Source organism: Hypomesus transpacificus, chromosome 23 (genome assembly GCF_021917145.1).
Source record: "Hypomesus transpacificus isolate Combined female chromosome 23, fHypTra1, whole genome shotgun sequence".
Classification (NCBI taxonomy): domain Eukaryota; kingdom Metazoa; phylum Chordata; class Actinopteri; order Osmeriformes; family Osmeridae; genus Hypomesus; species Hypomesus transpacificus.
In genome coordinates this window covers 17,024,700-17,045,242 of record NC_061082.1, presented here as the reverse complement: position 1 = coordinate 17,045,242, position 20,543 = coordinate 17,024,700, and the positions used below count along the sequence as shown (strand labels likewise).

General features: G+C 48.0%; 2 protein-coding genes across 2 annotated transcripts; both read right to left on the bottom strand.

Moving 5' to 3' along the window:
• Positions 1-3,549: 3,549 nt before the first annotated feature.
• On the bottom strand, positions 3,550-14,358 carry lats2 (large tumor suppressor kinase 2). The gene is made up of 7 exons (XM_047046661.1): positions 13,760-14,358; positions 9,206-9,338; positions 7,552-9,089; positions 6,503-7,085; positions 6,238-6,420; positions 5,932-6,038; positions 3,550-5,837 (listed from the first exon to the last, which is right to left on the bottom strand). The coding sequence occupies exons 1-7, from the start codon at positions 14,114-14,116 to the stop codon at positions 5,295-5,297; spliced, it is 3,444 nt and encodes a 1,147-aa protein (XP_046902617.1). The 5' UTR covers positions 14,117-14,358; the 3' UTR covers positions 3,550-5,294.
• Positions 14,359-18,108: 3,750 nt separating this feature from the next.
• Positions 18,109-20,479, bottom strand: LOC124485696. Its single transcript, XM_047047447.1, has 2 exons — positions 20,218-20,479; positions 18,109-19,937 (listed from the first exon to the last, which is right to left on the bottom strand). The coding sequence occupies exons 1-2, from the start codon at positions 20,393-20,395 to the stop codon at positions 18,628-18,630; spliced, it is 1,488 nt and encodes a 495-aa protein (XP_046903403.1). The 5' UTR covers positions 20,396-20,479; the 3' UTR covers positions 18,109-18,627.
• Between the last annotated feature and the right edge of the window lie 64 nt (positions 20,480-20,543).

The following is a 20,543-nucleotide window of genomic DNA, read 5'->3' as shown; positions in this document are numbered from 1 at the left end:
TCTTGACCTGACAAGGACGTCTGCAAATACAATTTAAAATGGGATATGCTGTATTATTGTTTATGTTTCATTGATACACAGAAAACAGTGTCAGCAATGTCAGAAGATGGTTCAGGAATTGTGTCTAAATGTCTAACTTATGACTGATTCTTTTCAATTGCATATCAAACATGATATCAATTCAAAAGTAATACTTGGCACAAGGTTCCACCAATCTTACTAGCATTGTCTTATTATTCAAGTAACCTATTGATAGTTGCCAAAAGTGGGGTGTAAAGTTTTGTGAAACCATTTTTAAGTGTTTATCTTTACATACATCCCACCTCATAGGAATTAAGTAAAACATTGATTGAGTTACAATGATGTTCCTGACAGTAGTTACCAAAATACACATCCTTTCCCTGGTAGTGAAATACAGTGCCCTCCAAAAGTATTGGAACAGTGAGGCCAATTCCTTTATTTTTGCTGTAGACTGAAAACATTTGGGCTTGACATCAAACGATGAATGTGAAACCAGAGATCAACGTTTCAGCTTTTATTTCCAGGTATTTACATCAGGATCTGATGCACAAATTAGAAAATATCACCTTTTTGTTCGAACCCACCCATTTGTCACGTGAGCAAAAGTATTGGAACATGTGACTGACAGGTGTGTTTTGTTGCCCAGGTGTGTCCTATTACATACATTATTCAATCAATAAATACCACTGAATGTCTACACTCAGGTTCAGATTGGGTAAGATAGGTTTTGTCTATGCAGACTGTATTCAGAGGTGAAAACAACATGAAAACCGGAGCGCTGTCTTTGGGTGAAAAACAAGCAATTGTGAGTCTTAGAGAAGATGGAAAATCAATCAGAGCCATTGCAGAAACATTGGCCATAGCCAGTACAACCATTTGGAATGTCCTGAAGAAGAAGAAAACAACTGGTGTACTAAGTAACAGACGTCAAACAGGTAGACCAAGGAAAACATCAGCAGTTGATGACAGAAACATTGTGAGAGCTGTAAAGAAAGACCCTAAAACAACTGTTAGTGAGATCAGCAACAACCTCCAGATGGCAGGAGTGAAGGTATCACTATCTACTGTTCGCAGAAGACTTCATGAACAAAAGTACAAGGGCTACACCAGAAGATGCAAACCACTCATTAGCAAGAAGAATAGGAAGGCCAGGCTGGAATTTGCCAAAAAGTACAGAGATGAACCTCAAAAATTCTGGGACAAAGTTTTATGGACTGATGAGACAAAGATTAACTTTTACCAAAGTGATGGAAAGGCTAAAGTTTGGAGAAAGAAAGGAACTGCTCATGATCCCAAACACACAAGCTCATCTGTGAAACACGGTGGAGGTAATGTCATGGCTTGGGCTTGCATGGCTTCTTCTAGGACGGGCTCATTAATCTTCATTGAGGATGTAACACATGATGGCAGCAGCAAAATGAACTCGGAAGTCTACAGAAACATTTTGTCTGCCAATTTAAGGAAAGATGCAACCAAACTGATTGGTAGAGCCTTCATCATGCAGCAAGATAACGACCCAAAACACACTGCCAAAACAACAAAGGAGTTCATCAGGGGCAAGAAATGGAAGGTATTAGACTGGCCAAGTCAATCTCCAGACTTAAACCCTATAGAGCATGCATTTTACCTGCTTAAGAGGAGACTGAAGGGAGGAACCCCACAAAACAAACAACAACTGAAAGAGGCTGCAGTGAAAGCCTGGGAAAGCATCAAAAAGGAAGAATGCAAAAGTTTGGTGACGTCAATGGGTCACAGACTTGCTGCAGTTATTGAAAGCAAAGGATTTGCAACTAAATATTAAGTCTTATTCACTTAAATATGTTTTAAGTATATCTGTTCCAATACTTTTGCTCACATGACAAATGGGTGGATTCAAACAAAATGTGATATTTTCTTAGTTGTGCATCAGATCCTGATGTAAATACCTGGAAATAAAAGCTGAAACGTTGATCTCTGGTCTCACGTTCATTATTTGATGTCAAGCCCAAATGTTTTCAGTCTACAGCAAAAATAAAGGAATTTGCCTCACTGTTCCAATACTTTTGGAGGGCACTGTACATACAATGTACAGTATAGGCTTATACCCTGTGTGTATGGCGTGTTTACGTTTAGTCATTTAGCAGACGCTCTCATCCAGAGCCACTTACAGTAAGTACAGGGACATTCCCCCTGAGGCAAGTAGGGTGAAGTGCCTTGCCCAAGGACGCAATGTCATAATGCACGGCCAGAATTCGTACCGGTAACCTTCTGATTACGATCCCGACTGCTAACCGCTCAGCCACCTGACTCCCGTGTTTAGAATGTAACAATGTGCTGCTGACATGTTTGTAGAGAATGAAAATAAAAACACTAGTCAAAGTTTAATTTAATTTATACATATATTTTACATGTGAGGACAGTGAAGGAATCTTTACAAATTCTCAGTTCATACATAAAATGTAAAAAAGAGATATATGTTGTCAAATGATGCTGCCTATAATACTGAGTAGACACAGAGGTTTGAACATTAGGTCAAAGAAATGAAAAAGAATAAAGATACAAAAAATATGTATATCTGTATAAATATATATTCAAAAGTAACAGAATGGTATTATACATTAAGGAGAACCAAGACCATGAGAAACTCCCCACAGTAAAACTACAAAAAAGGTTCATAAGTAAGAAAGTCCCAACATGAATCAGATCTAAGGATATCAAGGCAGTCAAAGATTGTCAGTCATCACTCAAACAGGGAGCCAACCTAATCCAGAACAAACATCACACACATGCTCTCACACACTCTAAGACCTGACCCAGAGAGAAGTATTCTAATATAAAGCTATTGTTCACTGAGTAGACCACCCATGTGAATGTGAACAGGTGTGGTGATTTCCTGCTTTGAGGATGATCAAATTATTGGAAATCATGATTTTTTAAAGCAAATAAGTAACTTTGCAGCTCAGGCTGGGAGCGAGCTAAAACAATAGCATGTCTGAATAACACATTTGTAATTGCTTCAAATATTACTTTCACCTTTCGGATAAGGTGCTGGCAAACTGACATGGAACATCAAAAAACAGAATGGTGTTGAAGTTTGATATAAAAAGCGAAAAATGATGTTCAATGTGATATAAAGAACAACATTATTGATTGTCAATGAGCACAGAGATATTGGAGAAAACAATTTCCTGCTCTGAGGCCGGAACAAACATAGTTTTGCAACACAATAGCCTAATAAACTTGTGGATAAATTAAAATGTACCAAACTCTTTGTCACATGGTCTAGAAATACTGAGATAATAATCGATCTTCTCACATTTCAACCCTGCTTCTATTCTTCGTTCTTGCTGCCTCTCTAACTTGTGTCCCTTCTTGGTTTCCTTGTTCACCGCCCCCTTCCCCCTCACCCCTACCTGTGACCTCCCACCTCCCCCTCACCCCTACCTGTGATCCCCACCCTTACCTGTGATCCCCCACCTCCCCCTCACCTCTACCTGTGACCCCCCCACCTCTACCTGTAATCCTCCCACCTCACCCCTACCTGTGACCCCCCCACCTCCCACCCCCCCTTCTTACATACAGGGCCAGCCTGGATGCAGAGAAAGAGAGAGAGAAAGAGAGGGGGGGGTAGCCATCACTACTGTCGGTACTCAGCCTCAACACTGAGTGCCATGAGGTGAACACGCACCAACATTCTACTAGAAGGCACATAGTTCCTCACTTTCCAAACCACACACACAGTCAAACCCACACTTGTTCTGCACACACCAAAAACACTTGTATAACTGAAATGATAATAATGTAAATAATATTAATCACAAAAATAAGCAGCATGGGGGGTCATGTAACTACACAGATATAATATAAACCAATATATTTGTACATAGCGTATTTCAGTATTAAAAGTTCAAAAGGATATTAAGTGTTTAGAAAACTATATTGTGTTTTCTGTATTGCACATGGTAACGCTATCACATGTTTTTAACTTTTAATTCAGTTATTCATTATTCAGGCATCTGTCTCCAAACTAGAAAACTCAGCGCTCAGATCACCATGGGCGGGACAGCAGTGCCACTTGCACGTCTGTAATACTGAAAGAGTGTGTGCCTGTGTGTGTCTGCACGCATGTGTTTGTGCGTGCGCGCGCGTGTGTGGGTGGAGCTTTGAAATGTTAAGGTGGATAAAATGTGATTAGTGTAAGTATGAAGAAGGACAGTCAACAACCGAGGGGAAGAATGGCTCCTGCCCACAGAAAAAAACACGGCCCACACTTTCAGTCCCACATATCCTTGGAACTGAACACAATCAGCTGGAGAATAATTTGCATTGATTGACTCATCAACCCAAACAGTCAGACTGATCAAAACTCCATACTTTACATATAGAGATTGTGTCTTCAGCTAAATATTAACACTCATTCTGAATCTCAATTTTCATTGGTAGTTTACAGCACAAGAGGTCACAGTGCTTGCGTTACCACTAGAGGGACTCCGGTTGACTGTGGGGCTGCAGGGTCAAAACAACATATGACTATGCTGAGATTGTCTGATTTGACAACAACAATCTTTGGAAACACTGGAGCATTATTTCAAACACCTAATGCAACATTCACAGAGAGTCCTGTATAGATTGTTTTTATGTGTGTGCGTGAGAATGTTTGGTAGATTATTTTGGCTCTACTGTGAGACATTTGTAATATTTGAATAGTTCCCCAGTTTGCTGTACTACCAGTCAGTTCAGTCCATCTCTAACCTCAAAGGAAAGATACTGGTTCCGGATCACCAGTCACCAATAGAGGAGGGAGTGTTGAAACAGGAAGTAGGAAGTGTTTGCGTAAGCTTCCTACCCACAGGCCAGTCTGGAGTTCCAGGGATCTCGATAAGACCCGCAGTGAAAGGAATGGGAATCACAGAGCACTAGGACCATGAAGACTACAATGAGTCATGGTCCCAGGTTCAAACTCTTAATCTTGATGTTCTGACCGCGGAACACCTTTGACCTTCTGTTCAGGTATCTGTTCTCTGGTCAAGGTAGTATGTCCCACACCTTGCTCAGTCATACACAGTATGGAGGTTCTTGGTCCTGGTCAGGGGGAGTCCTGCTTCGCTCTGTCTCCTAACGCTGGAGATTCCACACAGTAGTGGCTGAGTTGTTAAACAGTTGTCAGGTCATCCTGTTCTCAATTTCACTCTCAATCTCACAAAAACACACACACACACGCACGCTTCTGAGTAGAGCATTGACAAACGGCCAGTTGTGGGTTGTTGATTGGAGGAGAGGCCAACCAGTATGTCCTACACATACACAGGCTCACAGCCCTCTGCCTGTTCTTCCTCCTCCTCATCCTCCTCCTCCTCATCCTCCTCATCTTCTTCCTCAGGGCCCAGGCTGCCGGCCCTGCTGCTGGACGGGTCGTGGGTGTTCTCGGGGGGCTTAGGGTAGCGGAAGGGGCAACCATTGTCGTCAAAAAACCTACGGAAGGTGAACTCGTAGAAGGCGTGTTCCGGGTGTTTCCCGTGAGGGGAGCACAACGTCTCCCAGGCACGAGCGCTGTCCCCGCTGTCACTCCACGCCCCGGGTCCCCCCTCCTCCTCCACAGGGTCGAAGTTTGACGTGTCCATGGGGTGGGCAATCTTGGGTCGGTAAGGGGCTGGCTGGGTGCGCGGGTTGCTGGAGAAGTCCATCTGGTGGAAGAATGAGTGGGCCTTGATTTCTCCAGCGCCGTTCCTGCCAAGACGCTCCTCGGCAGAGCAGCAGAGACGGCCGATGATGTCCACGGCCTCCGGGCTGAGCTTCACCTGGGGGGGCACCTGCAGCGTGCTCTCCCAGTTGATCACCTGGAGAGGGGAGAGGGAGGTAAGGATATTGTAGCCTTCCCAACTTCACATTGTGAATGATCAGAAGGCAGGCAGGGAGAGAAGTTCGACCAACCTTGATCTGCGTCTCAGTGGGGGTGGGGGCCAGGAAGGGCGGCTGTCCCACAAGCATCTCAAACAGGATCACTCCCACACTCCACCAGTCACACAGCTGGGTGTAGCCTGCAGAGACCACAACGGTAGACAACTTCACGCACAGCTAGCGTCACTAGCGTGTTCCTCGCTATGAGACACCTAAATGGTGTGCATCAAGGCTGCCTATTGGTGCCCCTGGAGTTCCCTGGGGATGTTTTCCATCAAACCCAGCCTGAATACCACCGTCTCTCTCTGCGATCCCCCAGCCTGGCTCTCTCTGACTCACCTTTGCGTAGCAGCACCTCTGGGGCGATGTAGTTGGGCGTTCCCACCAGGGAGTGGGCCAGGCAGCGCTGGTGCTGGCGGCTGGCGCGCTGCTCCAGGGTCATCAGGCGGTCGCCACAGCGACAGTTGGACACATCGTCCCAGAAGTCACTGGGCTCCATGCTGTCCTGCCTGACGTGGCTCCCTGGAGACCACACACACAGGCCATGAAATACTGCGGCCCACGGGTCACGTGACTCACTTAAAAAGGGACTCAAGTCACTCACCTTTCTGGTAGTACTTGGAGTTGTGTGTCCAGCGGAAGCCCGTGCAGAGGCCGAAGTCCGTCAGCTTGATGTGTCCGTCCAGGTCGATGAGGATGTTGTCGGGCTTGATGTCGCGGTGGATGAAGCCCATCTTGTGAACACTTTCGATGGCCAGCGTCAGCTCCGCCACATAGAAGCGTGCCAGCGGCTCGGGGAACACCCCCATGCGGATGAGCAGGCTCATCATGTCACCTCCGGGGATGTAGTCCATGACAAAGTACAGACTGTCCCTGTCCTGGAAGGAGTAGTAGAGACGCACCACCCACTCGTTATCGGCCTCAGCCAGGATGTCGCGCTCAGCCTTGACGTGGGCCACCTGGTTGCGGTTGAGCACGTCCTTCTTGCGGAGCGTTTTCATGGCGTACAGGGCGCCCGTGTCCACCTTGCGCGTCAGGCACACCTCGCCAAAGGCGCCGATGCCCAGCGTCTTGATCTTGACGAACATGGACTTGTCCATCTTGGCACGCCGCAGGCGGTTGTAGTTTGACTCCTTCTGGTTGAGCATTTTCCTCATCTGCTTCTGCTCCGCTTCTGATAGGCCAGCCTGAGGAGGGAGGGGGGGGGGGGTATACAGGGAGGGGAAGACGGAGCAAAGGGATGAATACCAAAATAGATGCATGACTCAAGAACAGACAAAAAAAAAACTGGACGCAGCTGGTTTTTGTTGACTTTCTTGTTTGTCAAACAAGGTGTTCCAAGGTCAGAAGCTTAAGCAATGATTTTGGACATGCCCAAGCAAAAACAACCATGAACTCTGTGGCTTTGGGTATCGTCTGAGAGATTTAGCCCCTGGGTGAATTCCTGACATTTGACCTCCAGGACCTCAGGCTAAGATATGAGCAGAGCCCTGTGTCCTATACTGTTGTCAACATCTATGGCTCAGGTCTAAACCACCAGGTGACATTCAATCACACTTACAACAAACACCACAAGCTCAGTTTAAATACAACCAGTCCAATCAACTTACCAACTCCATGAGGGAATAGGACAAGTTTGGTTTCTAAACTCACCTTGGACATCTCCTGCTCCAGCTGGAGCCTGCGGTTCAGTTTCTGCTGGTAGGTCTTCATCACGTTCTCAACGTGCTGCTCCATGTAGAACTTGAAGGCAAAGGGCGAGTAGCTCTTGATGCGCGACTCCCTCTTCTCCTCGTCACGGCCGTTCTTCCTCACCGGCACCGGCGATGTCTGGATCTGCTTCTTGTCCTTCACTGCCTTCTCTCCTTTCTTGGTCTTCTCCTTCACGTTGCCCTCCTCTCCCTTTCCGCTTCCTCCGCTGCCGTGCGCAGACCGGGTGGGGCCGCTGAGGTCAGGCACCCCGCCCATGGCTCCAGCCCCCTCCAGCGCCCCAGACTCACCAGCAGCCCCAGGCAGCAGCAGGGTTTTGGGATAGGGTGGCGGCGGGCAGCGGGGCTCCTGGGCTGGCTCCAAGGTGTAGGTCTCCTCGGGTATGTAGGAGTGGGGATCGGCTGCTTCCTGGGCAGCCAGCCAGCCAGGGTGACATGGCCCTACTGCTGTCTTGGGCTCAGGCCTCATTACCCGGATGCTCTTCACCGGCTGCTGGATAGGGGGTGACGTCACAGCAGTGATGGTGTTGGGAGGGCCAAGGGTGGACTCTTGCTTGTTGGTTGCAGGTGTGGCCATGGTGGGCCGGACGTTGTTGGGGGTGGAGCGGTTGTTGAATGAGTTGGTCCTGCTGGGCACACGCACCTCCCCCCGGAAGGGCCCCTGAGGCTGGGGCTGCCTGGATGGAGGGGCCCCGTCTGGACCCTGGGGCCCGACCCAGTGGTGCTCGTACAGGTCCAGGTTGAGGCTGGCCCTGGAGGGCGTCAACAGGCCCTGGGGGATGTCGGAGAAGTCAGGGCCCATGGCAGTGGCCCCCCCGGGGGAGCGAGACATCATGTGGACCTGGTGGGAGGTGGGGCTGGACTGGCGGGGGTGAGAGTGGGGCGGGAGGTACAGATTAGGAGGGTAAACCCCCCCGTTCTGCCCCAGCCCCCCTTTGCCTTGCATGCTGATGTAGTTGTCCGGCGCCATGGGGGCCATCTTGTTCTGAAAGGAGGCACTCCTCTGGACCCCGTACCCTGAAGGCTCCATCATGTGCGGCCGGGCATGACTGTAGTCGTAGTGAGGGCCGGGGCCCCCTGGTGGCTGGGGCTGGAGCTGCAGGGGCTGTCCAGGGACGCTGTAGCTCAGCATGGGCCCATGCTGCTCCATGCTGCCAGGGTAGGCCTTCTGCTGCGGCCCTGGGGTGTACATGGGGTTGCCGGGGTTGTTCTGGGTCGACATTGCAGGGGGGTAGGGCCCCATGCTGGGGGGCCGGCCCAGAGGGTTGCCCATGGCAGCACCCTGCGCTGCCCCTGTGGGGGGCATCATGTAGTTCATGACAGGGGGAGCGCCCATGTATGGTCGAGGCATCTCCCCCTCAGGTCCGTACTGGGAACCTTCGTACATTGGTGCCCCCATCTGATGGTATGCAGGCATGGCACCCTCACTTGTCCCCTCCAACGAAGGCCGGTGGTCCATTGAGTTTGGCATTCCCCCTTTTCCTGTGAACAAATGAACTGAATTACTATTGAACTTCTATGAATAAATTCCATATCATTATGATTATTCCATATCATTATGAGCACTTGTGTAATGGCATTCTGCATGGTATAGTTACCTGGCGAGGTCTGTTTGATTATGCGGACGATGAGCTCGTTGCGGGGGTCCAGGTAGCCCATCTTGCTAATGTACTCCAGCGCTGCCTCAATGTTTCTACTTCCTGTCTGCTTCAGGGCTCGCACCGCCATCTCCTGAAACACACACACACCAGTCAGGTGACGGTTAAAACACTGCCCCGCAAGGCGCTTGTGCACCTGCATCCTCTCCGTCTCGGGGTCATGTACCAGGCACTTCCTGTGCTGGACACAACAACACGGAGCACAGAGGGGATTTTGGTAACAGACTTCTGCGCTGACCCTGGTCTCATATCCAGGGTCTCCCCTCTCTGTCTGCTACGAACACGGATGTTAGCCTTCGTCCGTTTCCTGTCGTTTCGCTCTAAAACAAACGATGAATGTAGGTAACATTTGTAAGGTCTTGTAGGCAACAACACACAATTACATTTGACCATTCGGTCATTAATTTTATCCAAAGCGACCTACAAATAGTAACTGTTCTAGTCACTGTTACAGTCAGAGGCCTAGTTTCACTTACATTCCCAGTACCAATATGACCTGGCATGAGTCCTCCTGTATTTAACCAGTAAGCTGGTCCCAACTCCAGACATACTCCACTGTAAATAACAGTATTATAAGTCCAGTCCTACCAGGACCCACACCTACATGAGGAAATCCCCCTGAATGGCAGATGACCTCACCCTAAAGTCATGGAAGCCAAACCTCAGCCACGCAGACAGGCATTCCTGCTCGCGCTGCCACCTCTGGTCATAAGTGGAACAGCAACCACATTTTGACAACTTCAACAAACATCCCCTGTCATGGACAACAAATTGATTTATTTACGTAAAAATGTAATATATACACGTGCTTACTTACTATGAGCAGTTCACTAACATGCTCGTGTGCAGTGGGACGGCTACGTCTCCTATTCTGCCTGCCAGACTATTTCTGGGGAAGAATCCCAGTTGGACACCAGAGGGTTAAAGAACAGCGCTGCATAGCAACCGTGGGCATATTCAGCTCTAAGCCAGGAAACACCACAGCCACAGACATTCTACACATTCTGTGTGTGTGTGTTCGTACAACCAGACTCGAATATACTTTTGGAGTACACACATGCATTGTCCTGTTCCCTCTCACTCGCCCACTCATTATACACACACCCATCAATAACACGCAGGCACAAAGACACACTTTGCCACACACACACACACGTGCGCACACACAGGAAACGGAGTATAAACATCAGTGTGTGTTTATGGTCACTCTCAGTGAGGGGCCCGTCTTAACTAGGGAGGACGCTGCCTGGCTGCCTCCTCCTCCTAGCCATGTTCCTGAATCACCTTCACGTCGTCGAGCCTCCCTTCCTCTCGACTACCATTCCCCTTCTTCTCATTCACTGTGTGAGCGTCAGCCTCCCTCCTCTGAGAGGCTGGGTGGACGAGGCTGTGGATGGGCCGGTTGGTGCCTTCCAACCTTGACCCCGGCTGTCACGGCGACAGATGTTCCCAACATTCCACAGGCCAGGAAGCAGGAATTCAAGCCATTTTGAAATCTGTCCTTTTGTGTCCGTCTTTTCCTTTAGCTGTCAATCGAGTTCTCAGACTCGATCTCTTTCTCACACACCGTCTGCAGTGTGTTTACAATGGCTTTCAGCCCAAAATATCGACCGCATTTTCAACCTTGTTGTGATGGTTAAATCTCCAAGTCTGTTTGTCCCAAACACCACACACACTTCACCGACTAATGACAGTGCACACAGGCACAAAACACATTGTGGCAGAAAGTGTCTCACACGTACCCCACACTGAAGGGAAACATGTACAAAACACATTCCCAGGGCGTAGTGACAGCACAGAGCCATCGTTGTTACAGAGAGATGAACAAAAGCGTTTTTTTTTTATATTACTTTTCACTTTGACCCAATTCCCTACCGCATTCCGCCACGGGACCCTGCAAATGAAAGCCATATGGAAAACCTGGAGAGAGACAGTTTAGATAGACTCAAGTGGGACACCAACAGGGCTGTTCAGTGTCAGCCTTTATCTTATCATCTTCAACTCCAGATGATGAACATGCATGCTCTACCCTGAGAAAGCACTAACGCAAACACACACAGTCATATGTATACGTGACTACGTACGTCCCCCCCCGCCCCCCCCCCCCCACACACACACAGACATGTTCTATCAACCTTACAGTTACATAAATGGCAATGTTTGTTATTTCCTAGATCAGAGCGTAAATACGCCTAGTGAGCTCAGGAAGGCCTTCCGTCTCCTGCTGCCCACGCCGTACACTGCAGCGCCTGTCCTGATGCAGGGGGCGGAGACTCCTTCCTCCTCCCCTTTCGCCTTTCCCCCTCCTCCACCTCCGCATCCTCAAAGCCCCCCCCCCCCCCCCCCCCCAAAGAAAAACATATCCTCCTCTAAGATTATGTAACGCTCACATTGCTCTGTAATTTGCGGCCAGGGGAGGAGGTAGATAAGAGTCAAGCCAAAGGGGCAGGGGGGCGGAATTACACGGCAGCCAGTATTCTCTGGAATGTAATGTGGTGGGAGGGGGGTAGGCCCCACAGTCATGGTCTGTCCAGTGCCCCCCTTCATCCTCGCCCAGTCACAAGAAGACTAAAAATACCGACCCTGTCCCATCACACAACGTGCATAAAAGGTTTAGAAGGGGAGCTACAAGTGCTTGAATCGGGAGGGCAGAGTGACATGCTGAACTGCTGTGATAGGTTGTCTTTTACTGTGGGAACAGTCACATACACTGGTCTGGGAAAGTTACAGGGTCACAGAGAGGAAGCTGGCCTTGTAAACGTGAGTGCACACACACAACATTTCCATTACACACACACAGGTCCACTACTTTACAGATGTACCCTAATTCATCACTTTTAAGGGAGACGGCCAGGCAGAAATGACTAGGAGGTTTCTGGTATTGGTTGAGTAGTAAAGAATGAATATCAATGAGGATTACTGTCAATTCTCAGGCACTTGTATCCACAGCAAAGCAGTTCTAACATGTATTGTTTTGAGAATAATTATATACAGCCTTTGGTAAGGTTCAATGCACTTCTAAGAGCTTGATCAAAGTTGTGTAGTCTATATGCTGCTGAGAGAGCTTGGGGAAGGAAAGAGAGGCAGGGAGGCCAGCAGACGCAGGGCCACATTCTGGGTGGCGACACGATGGTAGCTGAAGGAACTGTTCCACCCAGCTGCCATTGAATGGCCACTTCCTGTTTGTATTGACAGGCCCCTCCCTCATCTGGCCCACTCAGACAGACTGGAGGCCAAAACCGCACTCCCGGTCCAACAGCATTATATCATTTCAATAAAAATACACCCATGTACTATGTAACTTGGTTTGTGGCTACATGGGGCTAAACTTGTCAAATTAGAGCACATCCACGATAATAGTAACTGTAATAATTCTGGATATTTTGTTTGGGTGTTTTAGTGATCCCCTGTAGAGGTAAGAGTGTTTTGTAAATTATTTTCTTGAGGCTGTTTGCTCATTGCTCTGAACCACACGATAGAATCCGTAAGTCTAAATCTGATACAACCTTACTCCAAAATAAACCAGGACAGCTACATCCCACTAGAAGTTCTACAATCCATACTGGAGAAGAAGCAGAACAGACGGATCTGTTACAAAGACCAGAAGAAGACCATAGGCCTCCACAGCAGGCACACAGCAGCCTTCTGATGGCCTAAATCTATTTGGCTCGCCTCAAATCTCTCCATCTCGCCAGCGCTCTTCATTCCTCTGTAGTGTGGATTTCTCTATAGTGTTGTGCATGGGCTTGAGAAAAGCATTCTCCACATCCCGGGCACCTTCACACGGCCTGTTTTCAGATCAGCTTCTCAGTTAGCCCTCACATCTGTCGAGATCCTCGCAGGCAGCTCTGTGGCCACCAGTTTGTGTGTTTCGGTTTCGTGTTTGCTAGACCCTCACAGATTTGACTAGCCAGTCTGGTTTTTACTACGATTTTCCAGTCTTACATAGCATTGTCACTCGTGTGTTCTCTGGGCCAAAGGTTCGAGACCCTTTGGCTTCCTGCGGAAACGTTCCCGCTTCTCCTCGTCCCTCTGCGCGTTGATGTTCCACAGAGTTCTCACTCCCAGAGAGAGAAAAAAAACGTAAAACTGATATTTCAACATCTCATGCACTTGGCATTGTGTAACTCACTATTACAATGTACCCTTGGCACAGAAAGGATGCATTGTATTGTACATTTTGAACTGCTCCCTTGTACTTTTATTAAAAGTCGGTTATACTAGGCACTTTGTAGTTATGCTCAAGGACAAACTATTATTGTAAGTACACTCCTCACTCCACAAATACCGCACACACACACTATGACCAAAACAACCCAGAGTGCAACACACAGCAGTGACAAAGACTGAGGTTCACACAGCACTGAGAGGTTGACACAGTCCAACCACCAGTCTGGCAGAAAAACAAGCATGAACACAGAACACACAAAATCACCTGGCAGTGAACACACTCCCCACACACGCGAACACACACACACACACACCAAACCTCACCTGGTCACAGCCAGCGTTGACCAGCTCCTGCAGCATCTGTCTGTTGACGTCGCCGACTGGGTGGGCAGAGCCAGAGGACGGTCCCGACTCGTTGGCGAAGGGCATGAGGGACTTGCGGATTTCGCGCAGCGCGTTTTGGTAGTTGTTGAACTTCTGGGGGGGTCTGAGCTGCTGCTGGCGGCTGCCGGGGTCTTTGCCCTTGCCCTCGGCCCCTCGCCCACCTTCGCCGCGGGCACTGCCCCCCAGCAGCGCCTGGCTCACCAGCTTGGCCGGCTGTTTCAGCCCCTCCTTGATCTCCTGGAGGCGCTGGCGTGTGTTGCCCACATACGGGCTGGCTGGGAACGTCTTGGGCCGCATGGCACTCCCCTGGTTAGGGTTCCTTCGTGGGGGGCGCCCTCACAGACACACACCGCGAAAAAGAGCCCTCTTGAGCTCTCTGACCTCTGCTCTCTAGTTAGCCAGATCTGATAGGTGATTCTGACTTGTGGGGACAGGCGAGAGGACAGACAAAGATTCCTGTAGGGCTGAGAGCTGTGTGTTTCTGGAGGGCTGAGAGCTGTGTGTTTCGGTAGGGCTGAGAGCTGTGTGTTTCTGGAGGGCTGAGAGCTGTGTGTTTCTGGAGGGCTGAGAGCTGTGTGTTTCGGTAGGCCCGAGAGCTGTGTGTTTCTGTAGAGCTTGGGCTCTGGGCTGGGGTGTGTTTCTGGGTCTCTGTCTCCTGGTCAGAAACCTACTGGCATCCCATGCTGTGCGTCTAGGGGTCTAGGTCCCCCTCAGCACCACACATGTGAGGGTCCGTCAGGGTGCCCTCGCCCCAAACCATGCTGATGCACATCTGCGCCTGCGGAGACACACACAAACCAAAAAAGTGTTAGGACGCGGCGCGGTCAGGTGGCTTATGGTCTAGGAGTGGTCAGGCAGTGGACACTCAGTCACATCAGATTAGCCATATACTTAGCTTCTCAGGGTGTGATCTCACTTTAACAATCTTATCTTGAGGAACACTATCTGCATTCAAGCACAATGGAAAGAAGCATATGTCAGAGCCCCATGTGGAAACAGTGACACAGCAACAGTCCTTTACTGGTGTATAATCACAGCATTCTGCCTAAAACTCCATGACAGCAATGTGTTTGTGCACACAACATGTGTGATAAGCAGGCCACAGACGTACATGATGGTCTATCTGGGACGAAATACTCCATGAGAGTTTACAAAGCATTCCTACAGCTTTAGAAACACTTTTCCCATGATATTCCACAACAACAACCCTCAACACAAAGCTATAAATGTAACCATGATGACCTTGCTAAGCCTTTGCTAACAGCCTAAACAGGGCCTTGACACAACCACAGTGTCAATACATGTGGTGGTAACATTACAAGTTCAGCGATTAAGAGACTTGATTTTCACCCAAAACAACCAAGTGTTAGAAGAGGCCGCCCTTAGCAATTAGAGCACACATCCAAGTTCCTTATGGCCCTGGGATCTGGAAGACCAGGAGTTCTTTAACTTTGGTCAAGACTATTGGTCTGTCTAAACCAGGACTCACCCTGGTATGTCTAAACCACCCAGGCACACCCCTGCTATGACCCATGGGGGTTCAGCCTATTGCAGGTTTTCTTGACAGCAACTACACGCTCGCTGTTTGTAAAATAGTTTTTACATTTAGTCATTTAGCAGATGCTCTTATCAAGAGCGTCTTACAGCAAGTACAGGGACATTCTCCCCGAGGCAAGTAGGGTGAAGTGCCTTGCCCAAGGACACAACATCATGTGCAGCGGCCGGGAATCGAACTGACAACCTTCAGATTACTAGCTCGATGCTCTACCCGCTTAGCCACCTGACTCCCTTTTTTATTTTTAGACAAACCCATTCTCAAGACGGCGATGCCAAACTCCACGCTACAGTTGCCCAATCTCCAGGATGTTCCTCCGCCGCCATTCTGGCGATGCTTGGAGCGCTGCATCTCATCAGAGAGCATTCCATTCCGCAAGTAACAACAAGAAGACTCATTCCATCGCATGAGGCGGCATGGCAGACCAACATAAACGATCCGAAGGGTTAGCCTGACGATAGGCAGTGGGGGCACGGGGACCGGGTAGCCGTGTGATCAAGCTTAAATCACTGCTGCTTGAACCAGGCATAGACCAAGCTGATGGTGTGTGCAACCTGCCTGTCTGACCTTTGACCCAGAGGTCCTTCGCTGCTGGTTGAAAACAGTGGTGTTGCCACTACCTTTGGAGAACACTAAGGAGCCCCATGTGTAGGAAAATGAGGATAGTTTGGTTAAGATACCAGTTCAACAGAATAACTTCATGGGCCACAGTCATGTGACAGGTGGTGTATAGACTGAAATTAATATAAATTCCAAGAGATTAATGTTAATACTTATCCAATAGACTCAACTGGGTTGTGATCTTACTGATGCCTTATGTCTTGGGTTTGATACACTGTGGCCTAAGTGCCTTTGCCATGTGCATGTTATGGGGTTCTCAAGTTTGTATTTAGAGAGATGACTAGTCTACCACCTGTCTGCACACCTGAATGACGCACAAATGGTTTGTTTCAACATAACCAAACTTTGCTGGATATCAAACATTAACGAAGAGATTCAGGTTTACATATTTAAGCTGTGCAGCTTTACAAACTGTCAACAACACATTTAGCTAACAAACAAAAAAGTCCCGTGAGATATACAACAAATCAATCAACGCGTTTTTATTCACACATAAATACAGACACACAAGCCACAAAGTGCCCATTAAGCATTTTATAATCAACCAAATAATTTGCTACTGTATTGGAATTGGAACTGACATTTCAGACATCCAAACCCTACCATAAATTTGAGAAGTATTGCATATTAGAGCAGGTCATAACAAAAATAACTCATAATAGTAAAATGTTTGTTTACTATGTAGAAATATTTTATCGCCAGGCCAAACACTACACCCCTTACACTGAACATGAAATCCAAATAAAGACATTAACTTAGCATCTAATTAAGTATTTAAAAAGCTGTATAGCGGTATTTTATTGACATGGTTAAATCGAGTCTAATCAGTCAAACGATAAAAGATTGTGGGGCCTTCTCAACTTTAAGCAGGGCCGAAGTTAAGCTAGCTGGGCCAACTGGGGTGAGAGGAACGCAATTCTGCTAGAGCAGCCCCGACATTCCAATGTAGGGAGAATGTAGCTAAGTCCCCGCAGTCTTCATGCGCCCTAAAGTTTGACGCGTTGGCTGAGAAAAGACTTACGTTTGCTATTATCTGACTATAGTATCCGCAAAAAAAACGTTTTCTCCCAAATTAAACTTTGGGAAATCTCCATTTGTAAAATTTTAAACTTACCATGTGATAGAAGTTTAAGGAAAAGCTCTGATTCGAACATAAATCCAATCGATTTACCCTTTTCCGGACGATATCCAATCCCTTTATTGTAAACCACCTTTTAGAATGTATCAAGCTTTGTTTAACTTAAGGCCTGAGTAAATATCATGCGAAGAGACTCCATTTTCTCCTAACTCCAGGCAGAATTAGAATGCAGTACGAAGTTGGACACTTACTGCATTGTTAACATTCCTAGGGGTCACGTGATGGACCAATGCACGTCAGCACCACACAGTCCAGGCGGGGCTTGCCATTTTGCAATTTCAACAATAAAACAATAAAACATGGGATTTTCTCAGAATGCTCAGTACTGTGGCTGCATAACTCATCAACTCGCTAGAAATTATTATTTGCAGTTATAATGAGTACAAATATCTACATTGGCGTTCATAAGAGGTCTTTCCTTAAGTTGCAATGGCAACCCTTAAACACACGTTTTTGCCTCACACACTTTAGCGTAGAAAACTACGCCTCTGTAAACTATCCAGCAGGCCTACCTGTCCCCTATTTAAACATGGATATCAAACATAACATGACTGAATCTGCATAGCTAAATAAATTATGTAAAAAGTCATGTTAGACACGAGACCAAGCTTCGAATGAAACATTTATTTGTGAACCACAAATTTGTAGTAAATCATAGTCATGGTATATGTAGGCCCTACATACATTGGTGAACAATAACATACAACCAAAAGAAGGGTAGTGTGCAAAAGCTGTTTTCATAAGACACAAATTAGTCCAACACCAGAGGGCATCCAGTTCCCAGCATCTCTAGAGTATAGAAGGCATAACAGTCAACTCAACCTGCCACCATTCAAATTATACAAAAGCAAAGATTTGGTAAGAAATCACACATAGCACAAAGTAAATCTTACATAGCATTCAGTGACAGTATATTACACTTTTCAGTGCTTCTTGAGAGTTCTTGCATGTTTTTACTAACAAAGTAGAGTCAGGAAAGGATCTTGAGGCATTCTGTATAACGGAAAAAATACAAATGCAGGCTGTTTTGTTACAACAGTGCCAGCAATACACTCTAAGGCACTGTAACCTGAGGGCTGTGTGCATGTCCAGTTCAGCTGTAACTTCACGGAACGGTCATAGTCCAAAACGACTACTTCAAGTGATAAGTTAAAATATCAGCTTTCAGCAACACGGGATCCAGCAAGCTGGGGTCCAGATTCTCCGTTATCTGTGGAAATACTTTTTAAATCCCAAGAACCCACATCAGCTGAAAAAGCTGATGAGCCCAACTCAACAAAGAAGAAACTGTCCTTGATACTTTGTCCACAATTACAAAAAATAAATCAGGCATATACTGGTCCAAAATTAAAGCCAAAGGAATGCTCTGTTCATTTCAATTATACAAATTAATCTAACCAGAAAACAGCTTCTTTCTCCAGAGAAGGAAACACTTGTTAGTGTATGAGATCATACACAGTGCAGGCTGCCCATAACCAGCAGCTCTAGTGAAAATCACTCCAGAGGAGCAGCAGAGATGCACAGGTTGTTTAAGGCACAAGCCACTTGCACAATCTTATCAAACGTGGTCAGGTTTGACGTGCGCTCGGCAGCCATGAAGCAGCTCTCCACAGGGCCCGCCAGCATGGCGTACCGCTGCTTCACCATGGCGATGACCCGCTCCACGTGTCTGCGCACGCTCTGCCTCTCCAAGGACGCCTCTTCCAGCGAGGAGTCCCCGTCGTACGCGTCCACGTGGCCCCCCGTTACCTGCAACAGGGCACCGCAAGCTGCTACGGACTCTCCAATCTCCAGATCCCGCTCTGCCAAGACCACGTCCCCTGGTAGGAGCTTACACAGGAAGCCACACCCCTCCGCCACGCTCTTGTCACTGACGTCCCCCGGGGACCCCCTGGAGATAAAGGTGACCACGCCCTGCGGGGCCACACCTATCAGGTACTTCAGCGTGTTGCGCCCCGCCCCTTGCGCAGATGGTGTCCCAGCAGCCTCTTGTTGGTTGGTCTGAGATGCGGGCTTCTCGAAGGTCACCCTGAAGCAGTCTATGATGACAGCGCAGTCTGGGTAGGACGTGCGCAGCGCTGCAGGGAGGTTCTTGCGGAGCTCGGCTCTGGAGGGCCAGAAGACAGCGGTGGGCACCAGCGTGTTGGACATGATGTTGACCATCCTGTGCACAGTCCTGGTCACCGTGCCGACCTTCACGCCAAAGCGGTAGGCCAGGTCCTGGTTGCGAAGGTCCAGGCGGAAACGCATCAGGGTTAGCAGCAGCTGCTGGAACTTGGCTAGCTTCACGTTCTTGGCTCCGTCCATGTGCGGCGCCAGGAGCCACATGACCGTCTCAAACACAAAGTAGTTGGGCAGGCCGGTGTAAAACCTCACCTTCTCCGGGTCGTTCCTGAGGGAGTTCTCAGTTAGAGACTGCTTTTCCACAGCCTCTCTGAGAGCCCGGTTCTCCTTCTTCAACGCCAGGAGGGTGTCTTCGTACTTGGTGGGCGTGGTAGACATTTTGGTGGGCTTTCCTCCCTTACTTTTGCTGTCACTCGAAAGGTCTGACTCCTCCCCTTCTTCACTGCTGGAAGATGAGGTTGCGGTCTCAGCTGTTTCTTGGTCCTCCTGGCTCTGGCCTAGTTCACACTTGACCCTGCCCTGACCCTGGAGGAAGAGCAAGGCGTTTGCCGCCTCCACTTGGGCTTCCTGCTTATCTAGAAGTTCAAAGGAACCTGTTTCTTTCATCTCTGGAGATGGAGGAGGGGCAGCAAACACAGTAGGAACATAATCTGGTGACCGGGGGTTCTTCACCTGTTTACCTGAAAACAAAGGGAGAGAAGGAATAGAAACTTTGAGAGGTGCATTATGAAGATCTCAAGCATGTCATGTATTCTGTATAAGCAAAAGGTCTGTAAGATGAACTATTAAAAGTTTATACACTTTATACACTTAATAAAACCATGCAAGAAGCATATTTTATATGTGGCATTTCCCACTAAGTGATTATGTTATGTTTAAAAAGGAAACTGTAAATTAAATGGAACCATAAAATACGGTCTTCCATACTCACTGACGGTTTTAACAAGTTAGACTGCATACCTGAGATGAAATGATTACTACACAGTCTACTCCCGTCATTTGGAACCCATCCCTCGCGGTTTACAGCTGCAATCCAACGTTGTTTTCTCTCGGGGTCGCGTGGGAAACGGTAAAAAGACAGTGAGGTGCCTAGCGTTCTTCTGTTACGACAGCCAGTCACGACACACGTGTGAACCATAGTAAGGCCACGAAACCCGTGGAGGTGTGTTAGCTTTTCACGAATATTTTGACTCCCAAAATGGTGGCTGAAAAACAAGAAACGCTGGACTTTTGTGTCGTCACTTCAGTTTCCTCTGATGTACTCGCGTTCGATGATGAGATTGGCC